At 37.3% G+C, this 21572-nt stretch overlaps 1 protein-coding gene across 4 annotated transcripts in view; it reads right to left on the bottom strand.

Moving 5' to 3' along the window:
- Positions 1-21572, bottom strand: part of CDK13 (cyclin dependent kinase 13) — a 147107-nt gene that overhangs the window by 83252 nt on the left and 42283 nt on the right. For all 4 annotated transcript variants that reach the window (XM_055293356.2, XM_055293354.2, XM_055293355.2 and 1 more), the window contains exons 3-5: positions 18278-18448; positions 16465-16604; positions 13944-14114 (exon numbers count right to left, since the gene is read on the bottom strand). In XM_055293356.2, coding sequence (XP_055149331.1) covers positions 13944-14114; positions 16465-16604; positions 18278-18448 — 482 coding nt within the window. The remainder of the gene's footprint in view (positions 1-13943; positions 14115-16464; positions 16605-18277; positions 18449-21572) is intronic.

The following is a 21572-nucleotide window of genomic DNA, read 5'->3' on the forward strand; positions in this document are numbered from 1 at the left end:
TCTTTTTTTTTTTTTTTAACTTCTGGATCAACTCCATTCCTGAGGTCTGATCTCCACATAATAAAATTTCACTAGAGGACTAAAACTAAAATTTTTATTTCTTCCAAAATTCCATCCTACCTGCCTAATAATTATTATATTAATAATCTAATTCTGCCCTCAAAATCAATCTACTACCAAGCTAAACTTTACTGCTGTGTGCTTACTATGTGCCATATTCTATGTGAAGTACTTCACATGCACTATATCACTAAATAATTACAACAAACCTATGAGTTAGGCATTATTACCCCATTTTCCAGATGAAGATAACAGAGTACAGGATTCTAATTCATGCTCTTAATCCATTATACATATTACCATCACTATTACTTTATACTACCTGTTCCAAGAGCACATATTTCTAGTGCTCTACTGCACTGTTCAGGAAATAGTGACATGGCAAACGTACTCCCCACCCTACTTTCCAGTCCTATCCAACTCCCTTCCCTACTTGCCCCCAGTTTCCCTTTCCATTAAACTCCTAACAGTCCCTTTGCCATGTGTCATCTCCTGATGGGCATCTAACACATTCTGATCTATGTTCTTTAAATTTCAACACGTGGTACTAACTCTACATTTCCTTGAAACCCAGAGAAGAAAGTCATTCCAAATTAAGATTTGAGCTTTTTTCCTTTAAGACATTATTTGGTGTATCTTAACTAAAACACATTCCTCTATCATCTTCTAATTACTTGATTATTCTGAAAGACTACAATCTATTTTATACATATTTTTCTTCTCAATTACACTCACCCCTCACAAAAATTTATTGATCACTAACATAAGAAAAACACAGAGAGCAGGAAAACCAGATGCCTGAATAGCTTTTAATGTTAGTCAAAAGATGAACATTTTTACTATGTAAAACATATAATTAAAATCAATTAAGAAAAGCACCAATACCCTAGTTAAAAAAGAGCAAAGGACCTAAACATGAAAATACATGGTTAAAGAAATATATATGGGCTGGACACAGTGGCACACGCCTGTAATCCCAGCATTTTGGGGGACCAAGGCGGGTGGATCACTTGAGCCCAGGAGTTCGAGACTGGCCTCGGCAACATGTTGAAACCACATCTCTACAAAAAATTACAAAAATCAGCCAGGCGTGCTGGAATGTGCCTGTCATCCCAGCTCGTCAGGAGGCTGAGGCAGGTGGATCACTTGAGCACAGGAGGTCAAGGCTGCAGTGAGCTGAGATGATTGTGCCACTGTACTTGCAGCCTGGGTGACAGGGCAAGGCCCCCTGTCTCAAAAAAAAAAAAAAACAGAGAGAGAGAGAAATACACACGGCCTGTAAGTATCAGAAACTGTTCAAGCTCCACAAAAATTAAAAAATATGTATTAAAAAGACAAGACAGGCTGGGCGCAGTGGCTCACACCTGTAATCCCAGCACTTTGGGAGGCTGAGGCGGGCAGATCACGAGGTCAGGAGTCGAGACCAGCCTGACCAACATGGTGAAACCCCGTTTCCACTAAAAATACAAAAATTAGCTGGGCGTGGTGGCACGTGCCTGTAGTCCCAGCTACTCAGGAGGCTGAGACAGAAAAATCGCTTGAACCCGGGAGTCAGAGATTGCAGTGAGCCAAGACCACACCACTGCACTCCAGCCTGGGCAATAGAGTGAAACTGTCTCAGAAAAAAAAAAAAAAAGACAGCATTTTTTGCCTATCAAATGCCCAAAGATAAAATAAAATCACTATAAATGCTGGTTGAAATGTACAATAAGCACTGTATTATTTTTTGAAAAAAGTAGAAGTTTTTTGATATTTTGGTTCCTTGGCATAGTATTCAAAGGTCTAGCACCTTTACAGTCTCATCTTTTACAACACAGAAATGCCCCTCACCCCAGTCTTTATCCCTCTCAATTTGGACTGTATTTTCATTAAACACAGAATTCATAGGAGCTAGTTATCGTTTTTTTCCTTAAATAACAGCTTTATTGAGATATAATTCACATATCATATATTCAACCACTTAAAGTGTTCAATTGGTTTGAGTGTACTTGGAGTTCTGCAATCATCATCACTACAACAAGTTTTAGAACATTTTCATGACCCTAGAAAGAAACCTCACACGCATTAGCAGTCATTCTCCATTTCCAATCCCCTCCCCATGTCTCTGGCAATCACCAATCTATGTTGATAATATTTGGCGCCTATTCTAGATATTTCATATAAATGGAATCATATAATACATAGTCTGTTGTAACTAGCTTCCTTTCACTTAGCATGTTTTCTTGGTTTATCCAAATAGCATGTATCACTTCATCTCGTTTAATTTTTTTAAATTGTGGCGAAATACACACAACATAATCTTAACCATTTTAAAGTGTACAGTTCAGTGGCATTAGCATATTCATACTGTTGTGCAACCATAACTACCACCCCTCTCCAGAACTCTTTTCATCTTGCAAAACTGAAACTCATTAACTCCCCATTCCTCTCTCCCTTAAGCCCTTAGTAGCCATCATTCTACTTTCTGACCCTATGAATTTGACTACTGTAGGTACCTAAGTATAATCATACATATATTATCTTTGTGACTGGCTTATTTCACTTGGTATGTCCTCAAGATATATCCATGTTGTAAGCATGTGTAAAAATTTCCTTCATTTTCAAGGCTTAAGAGTACTTAATTGTAGGTACATACCACATTTTGCTTACCAATTCTTCCATCCAAGGACACTTGGGTTGCTTCCACCTTGAGGCTACTGTGAATAACGCTGCTATGAACATGAGCTTACAAATCTCTTGGAAATGCGGTTTCCTTTTTTTTTTTTTTTTTTGACACAGTCTCACTCGGTCACCCAGGCTGGAGTGCAGTGGCGCAATCTCGGCTCACTGCAACTTCCACCTCCCGGGTTCAAGCAATTCTCCTGCCTCAGCCTCCCGAGTAGCTGGGATTACAGGTGCCCGCCACTGTGCCCAGCTAATTTTTATATTTTTAGTAGAGACGGGGTTGCACCATCTTGGCCAGGCTGGTCTTGAACTGACCTCAGGTGATCCGCCCACCTCAGCCTCCCAAAGTGCTGGGGTTACAGGCATGAGCCACCGCACCCAGCCTTCAATTTTTTATTATTATTTTTTAAATGTTTTATTTGACAACGTCTCACTCTGTCACCCAGGCTGAAGTGCAATGGAGTGATCATAGCTCACTGCAGCTTCAAACTCCTGGGCTCAAGCGATCCTCCCACCTCAGCCTCCTGAGTAGCTGGGACTACAGGCATGTGCCACCTCACCTGGTTAATTTTTTAATTTTCTGAGGAGATGTGGTCTTGCTATGTTGCCCAGGCTGGTCTTGAACTCCTGGTCTCAGGTTATCCTCCCACCTTGGCCTCCTCCCAAAGTGCTGGGATTATAGCTATGAGCCACCACACCTAGCGACAATTCTTTTGGAGGTCCAGTAGTAGAATTTCTAGAATTCTATTTTTGATTTTTGGGGGGAAAGGCCATATTGTTTTCCAAAGCAACTGCACCATTGTACTCCCTCCATAGCAATGAGTAAGGGTTCCAATTTCTCCACATCCTCGACAACACATTTCCTAGGGTTTTTTTTTGTTGTTGGTGGTGGTGTTTTGTTTTTTATAATAGCCATCTTAATGATATAAAGTGGTAACTCACTGTGGTTTTGATTTGCATTTCCCTAATAACTAAGTTGTTGAACATCTTTTCATGTGCTTATTGGCCATTTGCATATCTTCTTTGGAGAAATGTATGTTCAGATCCCTTGCCCACTTTTTAATCAGGTTGTCTTTTTTCATTATTTAGTTCTAAGAGTTATTTATACATTTAAGATACAAGTCCCAAGATACACAATATACAAATATCTTCTCCTGTTCTAAGTGCTGTCTTCTCATGCTGATGATAATGTCCACTAAAGGAAAAAAGTTAATTTTGATGAAGTTCAATTTATCTATTTTTTTTCTTTTGTTGCCCCTGCTTTTGGTGTCATATCTAATAAGCATCTGCCCAATCCAAGATCATAAAGGCTTACTCCTACACTTTCTTCTAATAGGTTTATGGTTTTAGCGCTTACATTTAAGTCACTGATCCATTTTAAGTTAATTATTGTATGAGGTATGAAGGGGTCCAACTTCATTCTTCTGTGTGTGGATATCCAGTTATCCCAGCACCAGTTGCTGAAAAGCTGTTCTTTCCCTCTGAATCATCCTGCCACCTTGTCGAAAATCAGTTGAGCTTATAAAATGTGTGGAATTTCCAGACTCCCAATTCTATTATTGATTTATATGTTTATCATAACGCCAGTACCACACAATCTTGAGCACTCTAGCTTTGTAGGAAGATCTTTTTTTAATTTATGTAAATTTATAAAAATAGAGACAGGGTCTCACTATGTTGCCCAGGATGGTCTCAAGCTCCTGGACTCAACTGATCCTCCCACCTTGGCCTCCAAGGGGTTGGGATTATGGGCATGAGCAAACATGCCCAGCCTGTAGGAAGATTTAAAATAGAGAAGTGTGAGGGTTCCAACTTTGTTCCTCTGTTTTAAGATTCCTTTCGTTATTCTAGCTCCTTTGAATTTGCATATCAATTTCAGAATCAGCTTGTCAGATTCTGAAAAAAAGTCAGCTGAGATTTGATAGGAATTGTGTTGAATATGTAGATCACTTTCAGAAGTACTGCCATCTTAATAATACTGAATTTTCTAATCGATGGGAATGCCTTTCCATTGTCTTCAATTTCTTTCAATTATGTTTTCTAGTATTCAAGATACATGTCTTGCACTTCTTTCATCAATTTATTTCTAGATATTTTATTCTCTTTAAGGCCTTTTTAAATTGTTTTCTTAATTCTACTTTGTTCATCACTTGTATACAGAACAACTGATTTCTGCATATTGATCTTTTATGCTGCCACTTTGCTGAACTTACTTATTAGTTCTAACAGTTTTTTAGTGCAGGGGTCCCCAATCCTAGTACTGGCCTGTGGCCTGTTAGGAACCAGGCCGCACAGCAGATGAGCGGCGGGTGAGTAAAGCTCCAACTGTTTTTTGTTTTGTTTTGAGATGGAGTCTCCCTCTGTCAACCAGGCTGGAGTACAGTGGCACGATTTCAGCTCACTGCAACCTCTGCCTCCCGGTTTCAAGTGAAATCTGCCTCAGCATCCCAAGTAGCTGGGATTACAGGTGCATGCCACCATGCCCAGCTAATTTTTGTATTTTTAGTAGAGATGGGGTTTCCCCATGTTGTTCAGGCTGGTCTCGAATTCCTGACCTCAAGTGATCTGAATGCCTTGGCCTCCTAAGGTGCTGGGATTACAGGTGTGAGCCACCACGCCTGGTCCTCCAACTGTATTTACAGTCACTCCCCGAGCTCCGCCTCCTGTCAGATCAGCAGCAGCATTAAGATTCTCACAGGAGAACAAACTCTAGTATGAACTGTGCATGTGAGGGATCTAGGTTGTGCACTACTTACAAGAATCTGATGCCTGATGATCTGTCACTGTCTCCCATCGCCCTGAGATGGGACCATCTAGTTGCAGGAAAACAAGCTCAGGGCTCCCAGTGATTCAACATTATGGTGAGTTGTTATTTTATTATATATTACGATAATAATAAAAATAAAGTACACGATAAATGTAACGTGCTTGAATCACCCCAAAACCATCCCCACCTCCCCCAGTCTGTGGAAAAATGGCATGAAACCAGTCCCTGGTGTCAGAAAGGTTGGGGTCCACTGTTTTGGTGGATTCCACAGGATTTTCTCTATTTTCATGCATAAATATACACACACACAAACTAGTTTTACTTCTTCCTTTCCCATTTGGACAACTTTTATTTCAGTTTCTTGACTAATTGCCCTGGCAAGAACCTCTAGTACAATGCTGAATACAAGTGGTAGAAGCAGATATCCCTGTTTTTCTTAAGATGTCCTTTATCAGGTTGAGGCAGTTCCCTTCTACTTCTAGGTTGCTGAGTGTACCCTGGATTTGGGAGTATAAATTGGCACCCTTTTTCTGGAAAACAACTTGGTAATATATGTCAAGAAGTTTCAGAATTTAAAAACTTCGGTCTATCAATTCAATTCCTATTGATCTATTTAAGGAAATAATCAAATGTTAAAAAAAAAGTTTACCCCTAAGGACATTCAGAATGGAATGAAATCTGGTTCTAGTATCTATGACCCACTGACTGCTAGGATTGATGCAACAGCTGCTCACTATGTAAGACTTTTATCCTCAATTCTTCATTCCTAACCAAACAAGTAATTCAGAATTGATTAGGACTTTTCTTAGCACACGAAGCCTCTGCTTTAACTAAAGGCATATGAATAGTGGCAGGTACCTGCTAGAATATCCAAGCATAAAACTTCAGTAGAAGGAACTATAATGAAATGCCCAAAGGAACTTAAATATGCAAAATGGAGGAATAAAATATAGTTCAGGCTACATTTCACCCACGTGACATTATGCCATTACAAAAGCATTTTATTAAATAAGACAATAAAAGAAGCAGAACCTTCATTTGGTAATAAATAATCATATAGATGTGAGAAAAGAGACACTAGAGGAAAATATAGACAAATGATGATGACAGTATCTGGGTCATCTTATTTTCTCCTTTACACTTTGTTTTTCAAATATGTGATAAATATTTATTTTATAATCAAGTAAAGAAAACCTACACATTGACATTCTTCTTTCTCCTCTTCTGCCCCACCCCAAAAAAGGTACTAACTCTACACAGTAACAGTACTACACCAACAGAGGGGGAGAATACTAAAACTATGAATGCCTGACCTTATACCTTAATTGTAAATTTCACATAAAATGCCAGATAAAAATAAAATGTAGAAGGCAGACTATTTTGTAAGTTTTATCTTTTACATAACATAATGAATAACACAATATAGTAACCCTCACTATAAAAGAAAAAAAAAGTAACTTATGAGTGACTTTCAACCCTGCCTTAACATGCTGCTGGAAGCCGCACTGTTACAGGAACATTTTATTTTCAATTAAAAAAACCCTACAAGTTCATTTCTCTTTTTAGGAGGGGAAAAAAAGATACATAGTTTACAGCTGCTAAGAACAGACTCCTTAGCAAAGCTCCCTGACTTACTGGGTAGGTTCCACAGTGAGTTACTGTTTAAGTTTTTGCACTTCTTATGAAACTCAACACCTTCAACTGAAATTCCGACAATTACAGATTAACTAACAACAAAGAAAAATCTCGAGGCAGAAACAGGTTTGTCATTCATATATTAGTCTGATTCAGTTCTGGCAGTGTTTGCTGATTCTTCTGGTTCCAGAAACTAGGTTGAGTCAGGGACCAGATGTTTGTTTGTTTAATATCCCCAGTATTTAGATGGACATTATTCAATGCTAATGATGAAAATGTTCTGTAACTTCACTGTCCAAAATGTAGCCAGTAGCTACACGTAGCTACAGAGCACTTGGAACATCAATAGTGCAGTTAAGGAACTAAACTTTTGATTTTATTTAATACTAATTAACTTAAATAGCTACATGTGGCTAGTGGCTAGTGGCTACTGCACTGGCCAGCCCAGATCTATCCAGAACCTAGCATAATAAACATCTGTGGAAAGAATGAACAAATCAATGTTGCTTTCTTCTCAAACCTCAGGAGATATCAGCAGTTCTAAACTGCGGGAATATAAATTCAGACCTAGAAAAACACAAGGTAAATAATTTGGAAGCTAGGTATTCTTTAGGGGATATGCCGATCTTTCACTGTCTTGTAAAAACAAGTCATGACAACTAATAATTAGAATGCCCTCCACTACACCTATCCAAACTGCACCCACCTTTAACTTTCCACCTATTCCATAGGACCTTCCTACCTCTCCATTTCATTCATTCACTTACTCAAAATTTAATGATAATCAACTGTGTACTGCACACAATGAACACAAAGAATAAAATTCAGTCCCTGCTCTCAGAAATACAGTAAGAATAAGATATGAAAACATGACAAGTTATATGAAAATACAAGTTATGGCTGGGCGCGGTGGTTCATGCCTGTAACCCTAGCACTTTGGGAGGCCGAGGTGGGTGGATCACTTGAGGTCAAGAGTTCAAAACCAGGCTGGCCAACATGGTGAAACCCCGTCTCTACTAAAAATAGAAAACAATTAGCTGGGTATGGTGGCAGACGTCTGTAATCCCAGATATTCGGGGGGCTGAGACAGGAGAATCACTTGAACCCGGGAGGCAGTGGTTGCAGTGAGCCAAGATCGTACCAATGCATTCCAGCCTGGGTGACAGAGCGAGACTCTGTCTCAAAACAAAAACAAAACAAGGCAAAAATACAAGTTATATGAAAGTACTATTATAGAATTATGTATGACATGCAATTCAAGTATACGGGAGCACCTAACACTGTTTGGGAATCAGAGACTACAGAGGAAGTGACTGACATGTGAGGACTTCTTCCCCGGACCAAAGAGTGACATATTGCCACAAGCATTTACTATAGTATAATACTGTCTTCTTGATTTTTAGGAAAATTCCACACTAGAGTGCTCGAATTCCCTCATTATAAAAACACTAATATTCCAAGTATTATAGCTAAATTAATTACGGGATAGTAATTATAATACTGATGTTTGGGTGTCCAGGATACCATGTTAAGTTTAAGTACCAAAACACTGTTAAGTAGGAAGATTTTATGTGAAATTTATAGTTAAGGTATAAGGTCACAGATTCGTAGTTTTAGGATTCTACCCCTCTGTGTTGTACTGTTACTATGCAGAGTTAGTACCTTGTTGAGGGTAGGGCAGAAGAGGAAAAAGAAGAATGTTAATGTGTAGGTCTTGTCAGCAGAAACTGGTACATTTCAGTTTAGGAATTTTTTAAATCTGAATACTGAAATATTTACATCTTGAAATAAAGATCAATGACTCGAGTTTTTACTTCATACAGCATAAAAGTCTTCTCTACCAAGATAATTTGAGACACAGTCTCACTCTGTCGCCCAGGCTGGAGTGCAGTGGCACGATCTTGGCTTACTGCAACCTCTGCCTCCCGGGTTCAAGCGATTCTCCTGCCTCAGCCTCCATAGTAGCTGGGATTACAGGCCCGTTGTCCCCACACCCATCTGGCCTCTTGGTCAGGCTGGTCTGGAACTCCTGACCTCAGGTGATCCGCCTGCCTCAGCCTCCCAAAGTGCTGGGATTACAGGTGTGAGCCACCACACCCAGCCTACCCAGAGAATTATAAACAGCACTAAAATGTTTAATATTTAATTAACTATTATTTTACTCATTCAGTATTTTTCTATAACTTTGTAATCCTCAGTGAAAGGAAGAAAGTAACAAAGAAAACCTTATATTGCAAAATAATTCTTTTATTTTCAGCAAATGCATCTCCATCCATAATCTGTTGCAATATAAACACCTAACAGTTCAAAGACTTTTTGAACAGTCAAATATGAACATAAATACTGAAACTAATGTAACTGCATCCCACTCTCCCTCCATACATGAAGAAACTGAGTACCTAGAGGAACAGGAAAGGCTCTCTCTGATCCCAAAACCCCACCTTGCTAACAATAAAATATTAAAAATCAGACAAAAAGGTTCAAAGTTCCCCTCAAAGTGATTAAAAGAGATGAAACTACATGCAGATGAAAGAGTCAGGAGGAAATTTCAGAATCAGTTTATCCCCTGTCCATTTACCCAATTAGTTTAGAAAAAGTTTCTTCAGGCCAGGTTTAACGACTCACGCCTATAAGTCCCAGTACTTTGTGAGGCCGAGGCAGGAGGATCAATCGAGCAAGGAGTTTGAGGCCGGCCTTGGGGAACATGACAAGCCTCATTTCTACAAATCACTTTTTAAAAAATTAGCCAGGCATGCTGTCATGTGTGTGTGGTCCCAGCTATTTGGGAGGCTGAGGCAGCAGCCCTGACTGCATGCCACCGCATGCTAGCTTGGGTGACAGAATGAGACCCTGTCTCAAAGAAAAAACAAAACAAAAAAACAAGAAAAAGCTTCTTCGGCATCTGTAAGTTTCTGCACAAAAATATACCCATGACTTGGTGATACCACTTAACCCTCTGTTTCTTAAGAGTAATTCCTTTTTTAAGATGAAATAAAATTTCACTTTTGGCAGGACACAGGTGCTCACGCCTGTAATCTAAGCACTTTGGGCGGCCAAGGCAGGCAGATCACTCGAGGTCAGGAGTTCCAGACCAGCCTGGCCAACATAGCGAAACCCTGTCTCTACTAAAAACATAAAAATTAAAAATGAGATGGGTGTAGTGACACACACCTGTAATCCTGGCTACTTGGAAGGCTGAGGCATGAGAATAGCTTGAATCTGAGAGGCAGAGATTGCAACAAGCTGAGACCATGTCACCGCACTCTAGCCTGAGCAACAGAGCGAGACTTGGGTCTCAAAAAAAAAAAAATTCACTTTCAATAATTAATTGAAATTAATAACCTTCATGATTAACTTTTTCTCATTTTTAAGTAAAGCTAAGTTTTAAAAAAATATATTTATGATGTTTTCCTTTTTTTTTTTTGAGACGAGTCTCACTCTGTCACTCAGGCTGGAGTGCAATGGTGCAATCTCAGCTCACTGCAACCTCCACCTCCCGGGTTCAAACAATTCTCCTGCTTCAGCCTCCTGAGTAGCTGGGACTAGAGGCATGCGCCACCATGCCTGGCTAGTTTTTGTATTTTTAGTTGATATGGGTTTCACCATGTTAGCCAGGCTGGTCTCGAACAACTCTTGACCTCAGTTGGGTGATCCACCTACCCCGGCCTTCCCTAAGTGCTGGGATTACAGGTGTGAGCCACTGCGCCAGGCATTTATGATGTTTCTCTTACACAACTAATAACTTAGTTAGTTATAACAATGCAAATGTTTATATTTTTAAAAGTTAATATTTTTACTTGATTTTTGTATTGTTTCTAATTTTTATATTTACATTAAGTCTAAACTTTTGCTTTTTAATGTTTATACATTCTAATACACTCATTTTAGATTAGCCCATAACATTTAACCAGTGTTACTGAACTGTCTTTATGCTCTAACTAGACAATCAAATTTAGTTTAATACCACACAGCATGGCAATCACAGTTAGTGTAATGTCATACAGCTAGCATGGTCAGGATTAGACTTCAAATCTAGTTCCCTTTTCAGAAAATCATGTTGCTTCATCATAGTTCCCATCAAAATTATTAGATTCATTTAAGAAATAATTATGTTTTAAATTTTATAACCTCTCACATACTCTAATGCATTTAACTAATTCCAGGTACCTACATGTAACTTCTCACATAGTAAAACATATTCTTATTTATCATGACGCATAGAATTACAAACAGGATTATGGTAGGAAGAAAGATGATGAAGGGTGCAAATAACATGAAAATCTATGATTTCTGAAATGCAGCGCTAGGCACTGAGGAGAAACAAAACTAAAAACAAAGCAAAATCCAAAGGCTCAGGGAATTTATAACCTGATAAAGAAAATAAATTATGACCATAATTATAATACCAGGAAGACTATTAATATATTCACAGGTAGTACTGTTTAAGTATTAAAGTATAAATAGGATTATTTAAAAAAATAGAGCTCATATATTCATTCAACAATTAGTCATTCAGCACATTCTATGGTCCAGCCACTGAGCTAGGTAGGAGGCACAACAGTGAAGAAAACAGGTATGGTTCCCAGCTATCCGTACAGAAACAAGTAAGTAACAAACCATTATAATTATTCCCACTTATTAAGAAACATTAAATTGTCTGTGTCTATACGTAGTAGAAAGTGGGAAGAATGATCAGGTAAGGCCTCACTAATGAATAAAGCAACATTCAGGCTGAGACCTCAGGCGTGAGAAATTAGCCTTTCAAATTGTGCATGCGTGCATGTGTGAATGAGTGTGTGGGTATGTGTGTGTCTGCCAAGCTTGATGGGCAATCAAAATGGCATAGATGGGATTGGAGAAGTAGGCAGGGAGGTGATTTCACAGATCAAAAAAGCAGGACGTCCCTGGTATGCCGGAGGAAAATCAAATATACTAATTTGGCTAGAGCCTGAGGTTAATGCAAAACAGCATTTGCACAAACTTTCATGTTTAAAAGTCTTTTTTTTTTTTTTTTTTTGAGACACAGTCTCGCTCTGTCGCCCAGGCTGGAGTGCAGTGGCGCACTCTCGGCTCACTGCAAGCTCCACCTCCCGGGTTCACGCCACCACGCCCAGCTAATTTTTTGTATTTTTAGTAGAGACGGGGTTTCACCGTGGTCTCGATCTCCTGACCTCATGATCCGCCCGCCTCGGCCTCCCAAAGTGCTGGGATTACAAGCGTGAGCCACCGCGCCCGGCCTAAAAGTCTTAATTCTTACTATGAGAGATAATGTTTCCCTTTTATGGATGAAGGGATAACAGACTCAAAACGGTTAAAAGCCTTGCTAATAAGGCCACACCACTAATACACTAAGTCTCAAGACCCAGACATTCTAATTTAAGTCACACCAGTACCCCTTCAACCACACAATAAGTAGTAATGAAAAATAAAGTTAAAAAGACAAACTAGGATAAAAGTCAGGCTGAGAAATGAAAGCTTTACTAGGGACAAAAAGTAACAGAAGTGACATCAATTAAAATGATGATTCTGAACTCTATATTGTACTTTCAAACAGTTCCTTTATGCAAAATAACTACCACGTAGTTTATCAATCATTTTGAATTGTGCCCCTCAGCAGAGTAAGAGAGAGACAGACAGACAGAGAGAGAGAGAGAGAGAGAGTGTGTGTGTGTGTGTGTGTGTGTGTGTGTGTGTGTGTGTAGCTGGGGAAGACAGGAGCCTAAGTACCATGTTCAATCAGAACATACCTAATCTTTTTCTTTTCGTTTTTACAGATAAGGTCTTGCTCTGTCACCCAGGTTGGAGTGCAGGGTGCAATCGCAGATCACTGAAGCCTCTATCTCCTGCACTCAAGAGATCCTCCTGCCTCAGCTCCTGAGTAAATGGAACCAAAGGCATGTACCACCAAGCAGGGCCAATTTTCTGATTTTTTTTTTTTAAGAGATGGGCTCTCGTTATGTTACCCAGGATGGTCTTGAACTCCTGGGCTCAAGTGATCCTCACACCCTGGACTCTCAAAGTGTTTGGCTTATAGATGTGAGACACTGTGTCTGCTTTAAGTTAGATTTAGTTTGAGAAAAAGTTTTGCTGTTTGCAAACCTCAGAATATAGTCAGTAAACTTTGGTTCTAAAATCTCATAAAGATTTAAATGTAAGATTTATATAAAGATCCTATATTTACATATAAAATATAAGATTTAAGATTTTATAAAGATTTAAATCTAAAATCTCAGGAAGATGTAAAACATACCAGCAGTAGAGCACTGCTTTCACCCATCATATGCCCTATAATAACTACTTTAATAAGCAGGCTAATTTTTTGTCAGCTTCTCTGCTAAATAATAACTATACATATATACATACCCCACTATAGATTATTAAAGGCAATTTCAGTATGATTTTTGCCTCCACACTTTCAGAAATAATACATACGCCTACCATAAAGTTTCCTTGTATGTTAAGGCATTTGCAGCATAAAAATGTAGGGTAAAAATACTACTACTATGAACTGGTTTTTCAACTGCTAAAAAATGAATACTAAAAACTATACACTGATGCCCCAAAAAACATATATTACTAGATATATTACTAGTGAATACTTTATGTGTAATATTGGCAAATACCCTTTACGAAGTTTACTCAAAAACCACTGAAGTAAATCAATTCATTATTCAACTCTACCAAACTTAAAAATATAGTTTCACGATTAGAGCAATAGTATGTAATTACTCAAATAGTCACATCTATAAAAAAATTTCCAAGTTAGCAACATCAATCATGAATACAAAAAATTCGTTATTTAAATATGCGCATATACCTTTGTCCTTCTTGAAGTCCAAAGCATCTTCTTTATCAGTCACTATTTCCTTCATATTGATAATACTCTGATGGGTAAGCTGCCGGAGAATTTTAATTTCTCGAATTGCTGTAATTGGAAAGCCTTCCTTTTCATTATCCAGACGTACTTTTTTTAAGGCTACCATTTCTCCTATTAAGGAATTTAATAAAATCAGGTTACCAGCTGGCAAAAGCAGATGACATTTTTCTTAACTTTAAATGTATTTTAATTCAATTCTGTTCTTATTTCTCAAAAATACAACCACAAAGTATGTTTCAGTTTCCAATATACCAAATAATATTTATAGTTCAAAAAATTAAGTCTGTCATTAAACAAATTATGGAATATTTATATAAATCAGGGAATACTATACAACCATTAGAAAGAATGAGGTAAGTCCAAATACATTATGCTCCACATTTATATATTTAGTAAAAAAACTAAGATGCTTTTACATTCACTTGGGAAAAAATAAAAAGAAAACAGAAAGATGCTAGGCCAGGTGTGGTAGCTCACGCCTGTAATCCCAGCACTTTCGGAGGCCGAGGAGGGCAGATCACAAGGTCAGGAGTTCAAGACCAGCCTGGCCAACATAGTGAAACCCCAATTCTACTAAAAATACAAAAAATTAGCCGGGTGCCTGTAACCTCAGCTACTTGGGTGGCTGAGGCAGGAGAATCACTTGAACCCGGGAGGTGGAGGTTGCAGTGAGCCGAGATCACGCCACTGCACTCTAGCCCCGGCAACAGTGCAAGACTCCATCTCAAAAAAAAAAAAAAGATGCTGAAGACTGGATATATCACACTGTCATTTTTATTTTTTAAAAGTGAATGAGCGAAAGACAAATATAGCCAATATGCTTATGTATGCATAAAATTTCTCTGAACAGAGGAGAAAAACTCTTATCAGTAAAAAAAAAATATGCTCAGACATATTACTTGCCCAAACCTGGCCAGTTACCTAGTAGTAAAACTGGAATTCAAAATCCAGTTACTTGTCTCAAAAATGTATGTTCTTCCCCACTACACTAAATTGCCACATAATTTAGGTATGAGTCAGCTTTGTATCAGAAATGATCCAAATAGAAAATGAAATATACACACATACACAAAGTCTATTATAAGGAAAAAATTCACTATAATAAAGGTTTGTTCATTCCACTTCTTTGGAGAAAAAAAACGTTCTTACAAATTTTCTAAAAGAAGGAGGCATATTCTTTTAATCATTAAACTTATTCTATTAATTTTTATGGAATGCCTTCTATATTGTGTATGTGTCCTTGTTTTACTTGACAGTTTTAAAAGTTGTCATTTAATCTTTTTGATAACACATCATTATAAATACCAATTATTACTCTATGCAGTAATTGCCTTCAGTAGTTTCTAACCGTAAGGTCATCTCCCATATACTATATGGCCTCAAATAGCTGTGCTATTTTAATCTATTGGTTTCTTTCTTTGAGACAGTCTCGTTCTGTGGCCCAGACTGGAGTGCAGTGGTGCAATCTCGGCTCACTGCAACCTCCGCCTCCAGGGTTCAAGCAATTCTCCTGCCTCAGCCTCCCAAGTAGCTGGGATTATAGGTGCCCACCACCACACTGGCTAATTTTTGTGTTTTTATTTTATTATTTTCTGAGACGGAGTCTCGCTCTGTCGCTCAGGCTGGAATGCAGTGGTGTGACCTCAGCTCACTACAACCTCCACCCCCTGCGTTCAAGCCTCAGCCTCCCGAGTAGCTGGGTTTACAGGCATGTGCCACTATGCCCGGCTACTTTTTGTGTCTTTGATAGAGACAGGGTTTCTTCTTGTTGGCCAGGCTGGTCTCAAACTCCTGGCCTTAGGTGATCTGCCTGTCTCAGCCTCCCAAAGTGCTAGGATTATAGGCATGAGCAACCACGCCCGGCCTATTGGTTTATTTCAGTAAGCAGTTATGAGTAAAGAAAGATAAAATACTAGGTCTATGCATTATTAAGTAAAATACATAGCTTCTGACACAGCTACTTTTTGCTCTCCTGTGAAGCCTTTTAAAACTTTCTCTGGGTTCCTGATTATGTTCTGAAAGATTAAGCTGCTAAAACTGGCCTCCAAGGATAGTTACTGCAGGAAAAAAACTGAAGGCTAAATGAAAGTGTTGTGTAAGGCTTATGACAAAAAAAATTTACTACTAAGATTAATTCAGGTCAAGATACCTTTCCCTCTGATTAATAACAGTGTAAGAATTATTCACCATAAAAGAGGAAAGAAAAACTAAATCCTACCATACAGTATATCACAAATACTAAAGGAACAGTTTTTAAAACATACACATATACAGACCCACTTACATGTACTCATATCTTACAAAATGCATATATAGAATAAAATTAAAAACAAGATGAAACAAAAGCACAATAAATATGAATTTAATTTTTTGGAAAATTTCCGAAGCCAAACATCAGAAGAGAAATACAAACTAAGTGCATTCCGTAGGCCCAAAGATCCCCAGAACTTGGCATTCTTACCAGTGTCTTTATCCCTGGCTTTGTAAACTTGTCCGTAAGTACCTTCTCCAATAATTCCGATGATATCAAATTTATCCACGCAGCGTTTTCCCCAGTCAATATCTTTTTCTTTGATTTCACCATAGCGAGGCCCACATATTCTATCAAATATAGTTCTACAGTTTTTATATACAATCAAGCAAATTGAATAAACTGTCTAATAACTCAGTATCTACTCGCCACCCAATTGTATATTCTTTATTTTTCCCTACCCTGGCAGTATTTATCATCATCTATCCCAAACAAGTAACACTGATTTGGTATTGTAAGTTATCATAAAAACTGAGGTATCATTTCTACATACTGACTCTTCTTCTGTAGACAAGTATTTAAACTGAGAAAAAAAGTAGTAGAGCTTGTATGAAGGGTTTTCAGAAATAAAATTTTTCAGTGAGTAGATGAAACCAACACTAGTAGAGTCAAAATTCTCTAACCAATCTCCAGAAAGTTTTATTTTGCATCCATTAACAATTATATAAACTACTTTTAAAAAACAAGAGTTTGATAAAGAATGTGAACAAAAATCTAACTATAAAACTTATTGACAAATTTAGACTTATGGCTGGATGAAATCATCTGAAAAACATCAAAAAAAAAAAAAAGATTTTTCAGTCTAAGAGAGTACAAAAGGTATTAATATAACCAACTCTCAGGAAGCCACGTTTAAGCAGATACAGTTGGACAGGTAGGACAAAAATCTTACATTCTTCAAAAAGATACATAATTTTGTAGTATTTTAATATTATAGTAAATCACAGAAATTCAAGTAAAAGAATAAAACTACAGTGCTCAAGAAGAGAGTAGTTTTTAGCTGTTTTATTTTTTTGAAACAGGGTCTTGCTTTGTCGCCCAGGCTGGAGTACAGTGGCACACGATCACAGCTCATTACAGCCTTGACCTCTTTGGCTCTGGTGATCCTCCTGCCTTAACCTCCTGAGTAGCTGGGACCACAGGCATGCACCACCACACCTGGCTTTTTTTTTTTTTTTTTTTTTTGGTAGAGATGGGGTCTCCCTATGTTGCTCAGGCTCGTATCAAACTCCTGGACTCAAGTGATTCTCCCAACTCGGCCTCCCAAAGTGCTGGGATTACAGGCATGAGCTACTGTGCCCGGCCAGTTTAGAAAATGACCTCAAATTCACACACTAGTCACTACCTCAACTGCAATTCTAAAATCAAATCTAACTTAGTCTTCACTGTCCCTTGGTTAAGAAGTTTAAAAAAAAAAAAAAGGCACCAGTGTTCCCCGCCTTTAATTGATTAACAGGTTTTAAGGGAAAGAGGTCTCTTTAGGCACTTACTTGAAGCTAATTTAGGATACAAATTTCAAACCTTCTTCTACTCCATCTCTTGCAAAGTGAAGAATATATTTGTTTATGGGAGAAAACGGAGCTAAAAGCAAAGGAAACAGCAGCTTGCCCATTACTAATTTTATTTGGGCTCACTAAATGTTGACTTCTACTCTGCCCAATTTCAGTGTTTCTGTGTTATTTCAATCTCTTAATAACAGAAAGTATCTTTAACATATACAATACCCCAGGAAATTAATACATTACAAATTACGAGAGAAAATTAAATTTGGTTTTATTAGTCATTGTGAATAGGAATGCAAGCAATTACGAATTTTTTTCAAAACTCTAATAGAATTCATATATTTAAGTTGAAAGAATAAGTACATTTTTTATTTTAAACCTTAATTTAGTGTTTTATGAACTTCTGATGACCCAGAATCACTGCTGGTCAATTTAAGAGCAGGTAGAAAGCAAGCACATACTTAGGCCTCCTTTTACTATGTAACTGTGTTGCTGTTTTCTTTTCCTCTGGACTCTTTGAAAGATCATCTCCTCCTGGTAGCTCAGGGGGCAGCGGTAAATCAGCAAGAAGACATCGGAGTTTCTTTTCTACTTCTTTTTTAACTGCTTTTACTGAAATATTTCCTCGTAAGCTAAAAGTGAAAGAAGTCAAATAAAACAAAAATTTTGTTGAGTAATAAAAATGTGCTTATGTCTCACATTTAAGTAGCAACAGTCATGAATATTCGACAATATTTCACATTATAAGACTATTGTCTGAGTTTCTTTCCAGCTAAAGTAATACACTATACTCAAATGTATAATGCAAAATTTGGGGTAAAAAATGATACAGAATTAGGTAAAAACTAAGGAAATCTGTATAAAGTAGGAACTTTAATAACTTTGTATCAATATTGACTCATTGTTAACAAATGTACCATACTGATGTAAGATATCAACAATAAGGAAACTGGGTACAGGGTATTCAGCGTCCCTGTAGTGTCTTCATAACTTTTCTATAAATGTAAGACTGTTATAAAAATAAAGTTTATTTTTTAAAATGATATAGAATTAACTATAAAACTGTACATAAAAATTGAAAATCAACTAAACATGCTTTGCATAAAAACTCAGTTTTGCAAAGCATTTCTTTTTTTTTTTTTTTTTTGAGATGGAGTCTCACTGTCACCCAAGCTGGAGTGCAGTGGCAGGATCCTGGCTCACTGCAACCTCCACCTTCTGGGTTCAAGAGATTCTATTGTCTCAGCCTCCCAAATAGCTGGGATTACAGGTACCCACCACCACACCCGGCTAATTTTTGTATTTTTAATAGAGGCGGGGTTTCACCATGTTGGCCAGGCTGGTCTTGAACTCCCAACCTCAAGTGATCTGCCTGCCTTGGCCTCACAACGCCTAGCTGCAAAGCATTTAGTTTGATTCTGGTAGAGACACAAAAGGTATTTTACTGTAAGAAATAAAAGAAAGCACATGATAATATTTATCTTGCCCATTTAAATAACCACAAGCAACAGCTAATTCAGCTTTGACCCTTTTCAGGGTTAATTAATTTTTCTAAATTGGCCAATGATTCTTCTAATTTTTTTAAGATTCCAGCTTACTAGAATTACAGCTGAAATTTAAACTCCGTTAGCTTTGTACTTTTTCTGAATGCATAAAGAGCTCTGAGTTTTAAAGTATATCTTAACTTGGCAATTTATTTTAAATTTCCCTGATAAAAGTCTGTCATCTAATATAATGTGACACGTTGAAAGAGAATCTCATAATGATAATAAAATTTGGACTTCATATACTTTCATAGCAGTTGAGTCCCATAATGAAAAAATTTATTGCAACTACACTGCTGTGATCAGAAATTACTGAAGATATTATTATCAATGTAAATAATTTAATTGTAATTATCCTCCTATTCGTGTTGAATAATAATACTGTAAAACAAATGAATCATTTAATACCACTTGATAAAAACAACTTAATAATACCATCTGATAAAAACGACTTAATTATCACAGTAAATTTATGTCCTGTGTTACTCACTGGAAGGTTCTTTAACAGAGAAAAAAACATGCTTTAAAAGAAATTGGTTTGTAGTTTTGTTTTGTTTCTTTAAGACGGAGTCTTGCTCTGTCGCCCAGGCTGGAGTGCAGTGGCACGATCCAGATGGAGTGCAACCTCCATCTCCCGAGTTCAAGCGATTCTCCTGCCTCAGCCTCCTGAGTAGGTGGGACTACAGGCGTGTGCCACATGCCCGGCTAATTTTTTTGTATTTCTAGTAGAGATGGGGTTTCACCATGTTGGCCAGGCTGGTCTTGTACTCCCGACCTCAGATGATCCACCTACCTTGGCCTCCCAGAGAGCTGGGATTACAGGCGTGAGCCACCATGCCAGGCCTGCAGTTTTATTTTTAATGTATTACACAGCCCACTGCTCAATTTTCCTCTCCCTCCATTCAGCAAATATTGATTGTGAGATTCCATGTGCTAAGTATTTGTAAGGCACTGGAAATTTAACAACAAACACATTAAGCTACAGTTTCTTTCAAAAAAGAGCTTACAGTCTGGAAGACAGGTAGGAAGTAGGATAAAGTGTTATACAAACAGATTCCTAGAGTAATGTAGTAGCTAAAGGGTAGCTAAATCAGGTCTGAAATACAGTAAAGGCTTCTTTCCAGAAAAGGTATCACCTGAATGCCAACTGAAAATAGGCCTATTTAGAATAACTTATTTAGGAAACTACAGTCTCTAACTTGTAATGAGGCTTTACTCAAGAGTTCTTTGAAGATTTAAATCAACATTTTTGAGAGCAAAAAACTAAAGTCTTAATTTCACTTATAATTTAAAACTTAAAACACTATCTATATTAAATGTCAGTATATTAACTATCAAATACTACTTTCCAAGAACAATGTTACATAATTTAAAACATTTTTTTTGAATATTTGCAATAATCAAATAGAAAATGTGCTTTTTAAAAACACTTCCATGCATCCCAGCAACAAAAATAAAATGCCTTAAAAAGAAATACACACGAGCAACAGAAAAAAAATAAAAACATTTGACTGAAGAAATAAAATTAGATCTGAATGAATGAAAACAAACCATGTTCTAATATGGGAAACTAGTATTGTAAAGCTGTCTCCAAATTATGACTCTATTAGATTTAATAGAGTTCCAAAAAAAATTCAAGGAAGAGTTTTTTTTTAAAATACAACTTGACAACCTGACTGATTATAAAATTTGTCTAAGAATAAAGGCAAAAAGAACTGCCAAGAAATTTCTGAAAAAGAAAAATTAAGTGGGATTTGCCCTGTCAACCTATTCAGAGATCTAGAACTAGAAGCCAAACGCTGGTTGAAGTCAAAGGATATGTATTACTCAGTCTATCCAATGTTTTATAAAAAAACTATGAATTGTCATTTTAAATCCAAAGATTTACATAATATTCAGGTTCTAGGCTTCCTCTTTTAAAAAAGCAAAAGTTCTAAGACAAGCTTAAATTCTTGTAGAGCAACACTGATGCTGAGGCTCAACAGCAGAGCCATTTACGCATCACTAATTTACTCCATCCCCTTCATTTTTATATTACTGTCTGCCCCTAAAATAGAAATTTGAGTTTGGGAGCCAATATACCATGTATCTAAAGACACTACAACGGTAAGATACTGACAAATATAATATGTTAAAAGAAAGTAGAGAAACATATATATGTAAGAATTTTTATATATGGAAATTAGTGAGATGAATTATACAACAAACGGTA

Source organism: Symphalangus syndactylus, chromosome 9 (assembly GCF_028878055.3).
Source record: "Symphalangus syndactylus isolate Jambi chromosome 9, NHGRI_mSymSyn1-v2.1_pri, whole genome shotgun sequence".
In the NCBI taxonomy this organism is placed as follows: Eukaryota; Metazoa; Chordata; class Mammalia; order Primates; family Hylobatidae; genus Symphalangus; species Symphalangus syndactylus.